Genomic DNA, 12,830 nt, shown 5'->3' with positions numbered 1-12,830 from the left:
GTATAGCAGGGAAATGTATTCAACAATGGAAAATAATATACTGGGAGGTCCCAAAGAGAAGCACTGAAAAGAAGGGTTTTAAAAAGTATATAGCATAAAAAGGGTGTAACTTCTGAAACTTAATACTTTTCCACCAAATCATAAAGGAAGAAAAATGTAGTAAAAATACATTAAATTGCCGTTTTATAAGGCAATTGTTTTTTGTCTGAGCTTCTCACTGTGTAACACTGAACATGTAGTATTGGTCAGGTTGATAAATTACTTTCCAATTTGAGCCTTATTTCATCAACACAAGAAAACAATATGATATCATCCTAAGTGAAATGAATATCAGTTCAGTGGACCTGGTCTCCATTATCAGTAGATGTGATAATGTGCCTGTCAAAGGATTTATTTTTTACTCATTCTACTTAGCATGCTGCTGAAAATGTGCACTATTTGGCTCTATCATACTAGAAAATGTAGCATGACTTAGTTTTTGTTAATCAAGAAATCATTTCAAAATTGTCTGCTTTTACTAGGTGTATCAAGACACTGATTGCAATCTTTGAGTCATATTGTCATACGAATCACACAAGCTTATCGATGAATTAGAAAATTTTATCCTTCCTTAGAACATTCAGCTTGGTTAATATACTGTAGCTGTTGAAACAAGTTCAGAAGAGGGCTATGGGGATGATTCAGGGGCTGAAGGACTTCCTGTATGAAGACAGGCTGAGAAAGCTGGGGCTGTTCAGCCAGGAGAAGAAAAGGCTGCGTGGAGACCTCATAGCAGCCTTCCAGTATCTGAAAGGGGCCTGTAAGGCTGCTGGAGAGGGACTCACCTCCAGGGACTGTAGAGACAGGACAACGGGTAATGGGTTTACACTTAAATAGGGAAATTTCAGGTTAGATATAAGGAAGAAGTTTTTTACTGTGAGGGTGGTGAGGCACTGGAACAGGTCGCCAAAAAAAGTGGTGAATGTTCCATCTTTGGCAGTGTTCAAGGCCAGGTTGGACAGAATCTTGCGCAACATGGTCTAGCGTGAGGTGTCCCTGCCCATGGCAGGGGGTTGGAACTGGATGATCTTAAGGTCCTTTCCAACCCCAACCATCCTATGATTCTGTGATACAGAATTGTTGCAGTGGATAACTGCAGTGAATCTTCTAGGGAACTGTGAGTGACTCTGAATTGGACATTATGCAGTTAATTACAGAACCAGAGATTACAAGTTACCTGAGATTTTTGACTACTAATGATATATTAATTTGCTAACTCATAAAATACTGTATAAGCATTAATAGTTTCATTAATTCACTGCTACACCTTCAGTTCATTTAGTACTTTTACAATAACCTGAAATCTGATATAGGCAATTTCAAAATTATTTAACAACAAAAACATAATTGAATTTTAAACCCTCATGAAAAAGTGCTCACTGAACTGAATACAGAATATTAAAAATTGAAAGAGCAGAAGACAGGTGAAGAAAAAGTTAACAATTTCCCACTTGGCAGTCTTAATGGAAACATGAATCAAGTGATAGGCTAAACACATTCCAAAACTGTTTTTTGAAATATGCATACAGTTTCAATGTCTATCTTGGGGTTTTCTCAAGGGCATGGTAAGGTGTTTTAATGAAGGTAATAGATGCAGGTGGCCTACACTTCCAAGTCACAATTAAAGAACTTAAAAAAAAATCTAATCCATCAGTACCGTTAATGTTCTATTCATTTTTAAATGGAGGTTTTTTTGTAACACTGCCATGATAGGAATATGTATTAAATACTACTTCTTCGACAATACTTATGATGAATGGAAGAACATTGTTCTTTTCGGGGCTGTTTGTCCCAATATCTTTTCCTGCTGCCTTTCAATTTTGCTTCTTTCATATTTCATCATTCTCTCTTTTACATTATTTTCCTGAATATTCCTGTTTTCTTCTATCTAACTTCAGAGTCATGCACACGTCACAACTTCCTTCTCTACCTTAAACAGAAGGCCAGTTTGGATGGGGCCTTGAGCAAACTGGTCTTGTGGAACATGTCCCTGCCCATGGCAGTCAGGTTGGAATTAGATGAGCTTTAAGGTTCCTTCCAACCCAAACCATTCTATGATTCTATAAAACATGCTACTCAAAAAGAAAATTTTAAAGGCATGCATGTTAAACTTCAGCCAAGCCTAAAACAGCTTAAAAATCTCTCCTATTCATCAGAGGTTCCCTAGTGGCCTACAATGGTTTACTGCTCAGACAACTATAAAAACTGAGGGTGCTAACTGTACCTAACTGCTAACCCACATGAAGGCTGTGAGTACAGTTAACCCAGGCTGCTTCAGGCAACACTACAAATATAAATAGCAAACAAAGAAATCATGTGAAACCGTGCTCCCAGGGATGCACTGATCTTTGCAGGATGGATTTATACACAGCAACATCCAAAATCTTATTGTGATACAAATTTGAACAGTGTCATCAGAGTCAAACAATAAAATGAAAATCACATTGTCCTCACATAATCAAGACCAACGCAAAAAAGACTAATGTATTGCCAAGCGACCAAAACAGATGAAAATTAAACAGCACAGATATATATAGAAGTAATGGAAACTTTAGCTGCACATGCAAGGGAGTGAGAGACAAAAGAAACATCCCATGCCAACATTTCCCATGGCACATGTAAACACAGCAATAAAGGCATACTAAGGAAACTCCTAGTTTGGTACAGTATGTCCTTGACAGATCTATTTCGGAAAATAAGAAAAAGTGACAGTTTCTATTGCATAACACTTCCGCATTGGCAAATACAGACTTTTTAGGGACTAAATTTCTAAAGCTTTAAAAAGACTAGTGTACTTAAAAGCTTCTATGCAAAAGCAGAAAAGTGGTCACTAAGCAGTCTATTATTTACTGAATGTGCTGAACAAAACTTAAATCTAAATAGTTACAGTACCCTGAGAAAAAAACTGTGCAGAAGATTGATAATTTAATGTTCAACTTTAACAATACATTTTAACGCAGAAGTATTTTGATTATACAACCTAGATTTCTTTTTTTTCATTTCCAACTTTGATCTCATTGCTTTTATAATGCTTCTTTTATATGTTCAGAAAGAAATTTTGTTTTTCCCATACAGTTTGTGAACTAATAGGAAAAGCACCTAAATTAGATTGATAACGATTTATTTTATTTTCTTTCTCTTGGTTAAACCACTTACAGATTTTGGACAAGTCACCATTTGTACCAGTCTTTGTAAAAAAATTTGATGACAGAGATCAGGAAATCATAGAATCATAGAATCGTTAGGTTTGGAAAGGAGCTTAAGATCATCTAGTTCCAACCCCCCTGCCGTGGGCAGGGACACCTCACGCTAAATCATATCACCCAAAGCCTCGTCCAACCTGGCCTTGAACACTGCCAGGGTTGGACCATTCACAACCTCCCTGGGCAACCTATTCCAGTGCCTCACCACCCTAACAGGAAAGAATTTCCTTCTTATATCCAACCTAAACTTCCCCTGTTTAAGTTTTAACCCGTTGCCCCTTGTCCTATCACTACAGTCCCTAATGAAGAGTCCCTCTCCAGCATCCCTATAGGCCCCGTTCAGATACTGGAAAGCTGCTATGAGGTCTCCACGCAGCCTTCTCTTCTCCAGGCTGAACAGCCCCAACTTCCTCAGCCTGTCTTCATACAGGAGGTGCTCCAGTCCCCTGATCGTCCTTGTGGCCCTTCTCTGGACTTGTTCCAGCAGTTCCATGTCCTTTTTGTGTTGAGGACACCAGAACTGCACACAGTACTCCAGGTGAGGTCTCACAAGAGCAGAGTAGAGGGGCAGGATCACCTCCTTCGACCTGCTGGTCACGCTCCTTTTGATGCAGCCCAGGATACGGTTGGCTTTCTGGGCTGCAAGATGTTTTAGCATTATTTTTTGCAAATAAGAGTTCCACACTATTTCCCAAGAGTTCAGTATGCAAACACGTGACCAACTCCTTTTAGAAAAGTAGATCTGTCAGTAAAGTCACACACTGCAGTCCAGACTGCTAAGTCCAATTTATTCTTGAGCATCACATATATAAAATAGCATCTCTGATATTTTTAAAACATTCTGGAACCAAAAGAGGATCTAAATTTTAAGTCTTGATAGTATTACATTTAATCCTGCACTTGAATTCCAGCAAATGGCTTTATGTATGTCTTCAGATTTAGTTAGCCAGACTATTTTAAATGACAGCAGGAAATCAGATGATTTTATTTTAAATGACAGTCTGGATGTACCTACTTACAACTGAAGCATGGCAAGATTATGGTGTGGGTTTTTTTTTTTAATGTGCAATGAGGCAAACATTTAAAACTATATACGTATTAAGTTTATCCATGCACAGTTTAAAGATTCTATTGTCCTTTTGGCATGAAATGAGAACAGCGATGCAATCTGGTCCTGTTTATGGGAAAATCATGGTCTAGCTTTAGCTTTACTGTCAGAACAAGAAGAAATGGCTTTTGATAAACACAAAACAGTGTCAAGTGTCAGTGAAATAATGCAAAAAGTACTGAACTTCAAATTTCTGAAGGTATTTTCTACCTACTTCATTAATGGGAAGACTAATGTGTCTAAAATAATTAAAGACACAAAAATCAATCAACATCAGATGGAAGAAGCAGGAATAAATAAATGATAGACTGGCACTGAATAAAAATTTTACCATGGTTTTTCAGTTACTGACAAGTGGGAAAGACTTTCCGTACTAGAAAGTATTTTATCAAATAAAGCATGGCAGTGACATCACTTGGTGTCTGTAACAGCACTGTTTCATACTACAGGTGCAGTAAATATTAAAAGCCCTAAGTCTTCTCTCACAGGAAAGGAAAATAGACACCCACTGTCAGCCTGACACTGTGCCTGCTTAGACCACATGGCCTCTGGTCTCCATTCCATAGCAATGCAGGATTGAAGAAGAGGACGCAGCTCAGAACACGATATCTGTGCCTGTATTTGTCATGTTCTGGGAACTGTCATCACAGGACCTTGAAATACCTTCTGTTTCCTTAACCATATACTTGTTTAATCAAGTTGCCAGTGTTGACTTCTGAAGTGTTAAATCAATTGCTGATTAGCAAGTGTGTCTGTGACCATGCATTAATCACTAAAGGAAGAGAACAGTCAAGAGACAGGAAAGCCATTTCAGCACAGCTGGCAAATGTTAAGAAAGTACATGTAAGCATCCAAATACAAAAAAGAAAGCATAAGATATGAAAATCCAAGGTACTATTTAAGCAAAACCAGAAGCAACCTTATAGTCATCTGTAGTTGGCTCCTGAAACTATTTCTTTACAAATTACTGCAATGCTAGTAATGATGGCACATATACTTTTATCACATTTACATATCAACTATGAGGGCTTAAACTTCCTACCAATTCTGTTTAAAAAAGTTTCAGAAATCACTCATATGGCACTGGTATCTCTTCATAATTCAACAGCCCGAATATGAGAGCTGTGAGGAAACCTGAAATCTGTCATTTAATAAATCTCCTTTAAATAATGGGAATGGTTATGTTATATTCACATTATGTAACAAAAGGAGTATCTGCAGGGAAGCAAGTTTTCCCATATCTAACCAAAAGTACTTAAGAAGTGATTCAGGTGAGATCTTACTCCTGATGCTGCATACTCTGCTTCATTAATGCAAGCTATTTTATTTCAGTATTTAACAAAATACTATTGCCAGATTAAGAAGTTTTACTTCTGACAAAATAGTCACAAGATAAAACTGCTATTTTTCTTTTCAAAATGGAAAATTTTGTCTTCCAAAACAGGAAGACTCAGAGCAGCAGTTACAGATATTTTTAGCCATATGGTACTTAAAAGTTTTAAATTTAAATACAGAAAAAAAAAAAAATCTTTCATAAGTTTTTTAAAACCAAAGTGATCTTTTTCATCATAGAAATTAGTGGAAATAGAAAATATTCTTTGTGCCACTTCTGCTCTTTTTCTAATAGGAGTTGATGTTTTGCAATCTCATTCTTGAAATTATAGTTGAATTGAATTAAAAATATAAAAACCTAATTGCAAACTATAATAGGCAATTGTCTTATGAATTGTAATTTCCTTTCATACATATTTGTTGCTCATAGTAAAAGAAGAGACAGGTATCATCAAATCACATCCACTGCTATTCCACCCACTTTGACATCTGATCCCTTTATTGGACTCAATCTTAAAAATATTTATGCTTTCTTTTCCCTATACTGAAGTCAATTCATAACCTCCCTATCCCATTTCTTCACTTATTTTCAACCTAATTGCTGAATTTATATGTACTTACTCTTATGCTACCATATTTAAGAGCTCTGATTTACAAGGTACACAATTACGCTTAAAACAGACCTACTTGAATGATGTCTCTTGGTACAAAAGTTAATAGCATTTTGTGGACACAGTTTTGTTCCTAAATTGAAGAAAGACATTTTCCTGAAAATGTGTTTGGTTTTGTCTGTTTGTTTTATTATCAGCTGCTCAACTGATTATCTCCAAGAGTACATACAAATTGGGCAACTTGTTCCAATTATTTATTCATTTATATAAATCTATTTTGTGGCAGAATTGATCTAGATATTAAATGGGCTGTTAGATTGCTCTTACTGTAATTCTAATGATGAGGAAACTCAAATCTGTGACAGGATATGTCTGTGGTTTTCTTTTTAAAGACTAAGAAGTAAATAAAACAATAAAATGATGTGTGAAAACTAACAGCTGGTACTGATTTACTATAATGCATTATTATTTTAATATTAATCATTCTCAATATTAAATAATTTTGTTGTAACATAAGTGTTATTTGAGCAATATGAATATTCATTGTACCAGTAGTAATTAACAATAAAACACCATCTAGGGAGAGTATTTACAAACGACTGTCAAACTTACAACTTTTGATCTCACCTTTTTAATAAGGAATGAGACAATACTGCCTTACAAGACAAAATAAATCACAAACTACAGGATATTTTAGATCATTATTAATAATTTTGTCACTAAATGAAATTCCCAAATTCTTCATTAATTTAAATGAAAGAGAAATGTTTCTATCACAAGAGACTTAAGAGCTTGTTTAACTGAATTCAAAGATACATTTAGTTATTGTATTCATAATTAAAATCAAGCTAGCTGCTATCCCAACTGACAAAAATTGAACATTAAAGAATTAACTAGATTGAATTTAAATCTAGCATTAAAGTTGACTACCTATCACTGAATGCTTCATAATTGAAAAGTCATCCATAATTTACACTTCCACTGTGGCAGTTATGTAGTATTTATAATTTATGGTGCTCTCCTCTAGATTTTAGTAAAACAAAATGACAGTTCCTCATGGGAACAAGCGTCTAATCAGTATCAAGAGTGTGTATAGACACTCGTGAAAAAATTGCCGTCACCATTATAAACATCCTTTCACATTGCCCAAAATCTAAATCTAAACATCCATTTAAAGTGAAATGGTGTACATGCAGGGCAGGTACAAGGCAGCCCAAAATGCACAGCTAAAAAGCAGTCCATCTTTTTCTAAAATTTTTCTATATGCACATTAAGAAATTTTATTTAGTTTCAGTTACTTAATGTTGTATAGATAGAACACACTTCTAAGAAGAGGGGAGTCATTAGGATAAGACTGCAATGAAACCTGCATTTTTTTCTTATCCACCTAGATACAAGAAACTGTCAGGCAATCATTTAAAAAAGTACTGTTGTCACAATCACCTACAAGAACTGCAGAAAGCATTAGAAATTTCCAATTATGAGGAAGCCACACTTGCTCCTTTTTACCTACCTATCCATGTTAGTTCCTGAGACCTAATGACTCTTCTGAAAGACAGACAAAATTTTTGAAAACTCACTTAGCCAATATCAGTTGTAAGTAACACTATGCTTGTGACAGAAATTCCTAGAAAAATCCCAAGTAGCATTTGTGAACCAGATCCTCTAAGTGCAAAACAGACTTCTTCATCCTCAGAAATCTACTAGAATGAGTATTCGCTGGATTTAGGCAGCAACAAATAGGTATGACAAGGGGATTAAAGAATCACAATTTGGAAGTCTGCAATTTGCATTTCTCTTGGCTTGTCACAATCCTACTGTTACTTCAGTACCGCATTTCAACATACATGTTACACGATTGATCACGATCACTGGAACCAGAATGGATGCTAATAATTATTGTAACAATGATTATAAATTTAGATATAACAGTTACGTTCATGTACTTACTGGAGATGCATGTACTTGTGTTATTCTTAACTGGTTTTCCAAATCTTGAACTTTATTTTTCAGTTCTGTGTTTTCAGTTTCTAATTCTTGAATCTACAAAGTAAGTGGTTACTGCAGCAGGTATTGGGATAGTCATTCATTTCACAACAGCATCTACTGAGAGTAAGTTTCATCTGAGATATGGTGATTTAGAAGCAGTAGTTATTTGATTACCAAACAAGAATTAAATCTTGCTATCTTCCATACTTATATATTGCTTTTCTCTTTAATGACCTTGCAAGATGGCAAAACATAAAATACTGTTTCACAGTTATCACGTCTTTTTTCAGCTTTCTTTTTTTATTCTGTTGCAGTTCTTAGCAATCTGAGAATAATGCTGGAAACTATGCTGTCACAAAAAGCAAATAACAAAATAATACAGTAGCATATTATCTCTTTAAAAAACATAATTCAGAACTTACTCTTTTCTGTAAACCTGCAATTTGTTTCCTTGTTTCAACATCTTTTCCTCCAGATTCCAGAAATTTCCTGTAAGCTAAGTCAAATGCTTGACCAATTGTTAAAGTTATCTCTTCCGCCTTTACATAAAACATAAGATTGAAATTAGTATAAGAAGAATATTTTATATAATTACTTTTATTTCAGATGATCATAAAATACTTTATACCATATATCATGTTCAAAGGGTTTGCTTCATACAACCTGAAGTCAACGCCACAAAGGAGCATGGCAAACATTCTTCAGCAAAATAACTTGACAGAAAATGCTACAAAAGCAACTTAAAAGAACTGCAGATAAAGAAGGGAGACTGAATAGGCAGAACACAATTAGCTAATTTTTAGTACAAATTATGCCTCTAGCTTCTGTAAATACAGATAGCATGCTGCAGTATGTTATTTTCTGTTGATTTCTGAAGCAAATACAGGCTTTTCAATCATTAAATAAACTGTTTTACTTTTAATGGATTCATGTTTTCATATGGATGTTTTGACTCCCTACTGCTTTTAAATCTGGATTTCAAGTTACTTTTACAAGTCCGATAAAATCTCAAACAGTATGCAGTAGATAAATGTATCTCTGATAAAAAAATCTAACCAAATAGTATTTGAATCTATACATGCAAAATAGAATAATTTAGTAGTTCTATGCTGATTCACATCATATATTATGATCTGTATATACACCAGTGCAGAAAATCTACTTTAAAAGTAACAGGGGTAAAAATAAGAGTATAGGACACACAAAGGTTTCAGAAAGAAAATGCTGACTTACAAGAGGCACTAATAAAAGGTGAACACATGGCTATGCCATTTGCCTTAGAACTTTAGTAGACAAAGTAAACACAGTAATAACTTGTGGTTTTAAACAACTGGCAGGGGAACAAGAAATGCTGGAAAACATTAATCTGGCTAACACAAAACTAGAACTTTTATCTCCTTTATTGAAATGAAAACCTGAAAATTATTTTTTCTCATGAAAGCAGAGCATTCTGCCCAATGCGAGGAACATTTTTCCTTTACTATCTGTAAGAACACCAAGGGCTAGATGCATAAAACTGGTATAAAACATATGAGGCTCTCAGGCTTCTACCCATCACTACAACAGTAAAGTCATTCAGTAGAGTTGCGTGAAGACCTGAATTCTACAGGAATGAGGAATTAACCCCTCTATATTTTTATTTTGGGGGGAAAAAAAAAAAAGCCACCCAGCCAACTTTATTTAAAAAATAAAATAAATAAATAAAAAAAAAAAAAAACACAAGAAATTATTTTTACCCAATTAGACCAAAAAATCCTGAACCAGTACTGCTTTAAAGAGCAACTGTTTATGTCAGTAAAAGAAAACTGTAATGGACACTGGAAGTATGCAGTCCTGCCTTCTTGGGAGGACAAACAAAAGCTGGCCGAAATAAGTAGTACCAACTGAGGTGGAATTCTTTTAAATCTGAAAGTACTAATGAGCAAAGAGTGAAACAGGAAAAAAGTACATCTAGTGAAGTATCAGGTTAGAGAGAAGAAAAAACGGTGCACGGGTCTGGAATAAAAATGGTACTAATGGGTGGAGACTACAAGGGCAACTTAAAATTATGGGAAAATATGTGGCAAAGAGGTACAGGACAGAAATTTGCAGAGAAATTAACAGATGTATATAGTAATTATGAACAATATCTACTGAAGGCACTGAAGCAATGGAGGTGAACAACAAAATTACCAGAAACTGTGAAGTAACACATAATACTACATAATTGCATATAAACGGAAGTGAATATGCATCCAAAAAAAAAAAAAAAAAAATGTTTCCTTAGTATTTCCTTTGCATGAAGCTACTTCATAATAAAACAAAAAGAGAAGCTTCAGATTACAAAAAACCCTAAAACATCCATTTTTGGTGCTGATTCCACTGTTTTTATTTATTACTTTCTGCTAGAATAAACACATGACCCTGTTTCAGCTAGAATAAACACATGACCCTGTTTCAGCTGGACACCATTTTCTTTATTGCCTATCTTAATTTTTCCTGCTATTGCACATTTTTGAACAGTTGCCCTGTTCCATCTCAGAAGAGCCTGTGAGGGTATCTCAGCCACAGGATTGCAGCAATCTCTGCAAAACAGCTGTGCAAACATTTTAAGCTTGGAGGGATGAAGCCTGTTCCTTGAGAGCACTGCAGATGCTTGGCCTAGGATATTGAGCTGGGTAGTAAGAACTGTCCCAGAAAACCACCTTTGATCAATGAAAAAAAAGGCTCACCTTTAAATAAATGCATCTAAGTTAACAAGACATTATAATGGCATGAAAGACTGTACCAAAGTGACCCCAATCAAAAGGCAGGCTGTCTGCCTTTATTAACCATCCCTGGTTTATTTCGAAGCAGAGCAATCAAAGTCACACAAATTCTCTTAAAGCATCTTGAATACTTACACACTTTTCACTGTCAAATACATAGCAAAGATGCTTATTTGATTCTGAGTCTTTGCATATGAAAGTAAATATTCTCTTGTCAGTTTTATCATCAGCACAAAATGATATCCTATGGAGTTGACAGTTGTGCTGGACTTCCTGAAAATAAGAAAAAAAAAACAAAAATTTGTTTTCAAAAAATTACTGTACTTCCTCAGGATAAAGACACACAAAGTACATCTCTGGATTTCCTGATGTGCGTAAGAGCAGGCAAACTGCAGTGGCATTTCGAATGGCTCTCACTGTACATGAAAGTCCCCAAGAATGAAGCTAGAGTATAACAGAAGTTAGCAGACTCATCTCCTAACAAATGTTCCCATTTTTACTCAATGTAAGCAGGAAGTTTTTATTTGGACAGCATTTATCTGGAAGTATTTACTTGGCAGTAATTTCTGTTTTAGAAAATTTGTTTTACGGTTGATCTGTGTCTCTGTGCAATTAATTTTAGGGACTGATTCTGTAAAATACCCTGTTCTTTTTCCAGGTGCGTACCATCTTTAGATTTCATCATCTCCCAGGGTTTATTAAAATGGTTTCACTGAAATAAGTGCTTGCCTTTCTATCTTTAATATAGAAATAAAATTACTTCTGTTATCCAAATACAGGAGCATAGAGAAATAAATTAGACATCTAAATAACTGCTTACTTAAGGTGCAACACAAAACAGCTTTTAAACATTATTATTTGCATATTTCAATACTATATTGCACTTTCCATTAAAAAGCATGTTCCAACTACTTAAAAAGTTGTGGTGGCAATGCTCTTAGACTGAGAGAGCTTGAAAAGACTGAAATAAACTATCTCAACTACTTTTTTCGTTGTTTTTCTTCAACAAGTCTCTTCTTGGTATTTTATTTTATTTGGCTTATTGCATGGGAAAGAAGCATTTGTTTTAAAGGAAAATATGCAGTTTAGATATTAACTGTCATCTATTAAAAAAAAAAAGAAGAAAGTTTCTGTGCAGCACTGGGGTTCCCAGATTGCTACAAACTCATAAATAAGGGCATGCCCTCTCTGCATGCAACCATTTAGCAAAAAGATGTACCGTACAGACAATCTTTTCTCCTTGCATTCCTGTTCTCAGTCTTTACAGCCATTCTTCTGTGCATCCTATTTCTCCCATGTCCCCAGATCTATCTCAGATTTAATTTCTTTCTCTTTAACAGCTGCTCTTTAAGTTACATACAACATATGCTTGTTCTGGCTCTTTTACATTTCTAGATCCATGTAACTACTTTATTTCATTTAAGGACAGAACCACTTTTCCACAATCCTCCTTTTTTGAGTGCCAGGTATAAAATCAAGTCCTGATTCATGAGCAAGCCACCTGTTCCCAACACAACTAACAGTCGTCGCATAAACCATAATAGTCATCGCATAAACCAGTATTCCTCTGTAATAATACTGACCTGTTCCAAAAACACATAGAAAAAATTACTTTAATCAGCGATTATAACATGGAATTTGAATAATTTCCCAAAGCATCTACAAATTGTGCAAAAAGAATTGTAGTTTTAAGAAATAAAGTGGGGAAAAGAAAAAGACTACTCGTACTTAATTACTATTTGAGTTGTAATAACAACATTGCTTAGAGATATGAATGTTTCTGCTCCCCTGGGAACTTTCA

General features: G+C 35.0%; 1 protein-coding gene across 6 annotated transcripts in view; it reads right to left on the bottom strand.

Moving 5' to 3' along the window:
• Positions 1 to 12,830, bottom strand: part of GULP1 (GULP PTB domain containing engulfment adaptor 1) — a 154,422-nt gene that overhangs the window by 19,282 nt on the left and 122,310 nt on the right. For all 6 annotated transcript variants that reach the window (XM_057419759.1, XM_057419762.1, XM_057419758.1 and 3 more), the window contains 3 exons: positions 11,165 to 11,302; positions 8,705 to 8,821; positions 8,244 to 8,336 (listed from right to left, as the gene is read on the bottom strand). In XM_057419759.1, the coding sequence (XP_057275742.1) occupies positions 8,244 to 8,336; positions 8,705 to 8,821; positions 11,165 to 11,302 (348 nt within the window). The remainder of the gene's footprint in view (positions 1 to 8,243; positions 8,337 to 8,704; positions 8,822 to 11,164; positions 11,303 to 12,830) is intronic.

The sequence above is a fragment of the Pezoporus wallicus genome, unplaced genomic scaffold, assembly GCF_028554395.1.
Source record: "Pezoporus wallicus isolate ANWC-B61680 ecotype Strahan unplaced genomic scaffold, APGP_CSIRO_Pwel_v1 contig_4710, whole genome shotgun sequence".
Taxonomy (NCBI): Eukaryota; Metazoa; Chordata; class Aves; order Psittaciformes; family Psittacidae; genus Pezoporus; species Pezoporus wallicus.
Note: the sequence above shows the minus strand (reverse complement) of the source record. Positions and strands in the feature narration are given on the sequence as shown.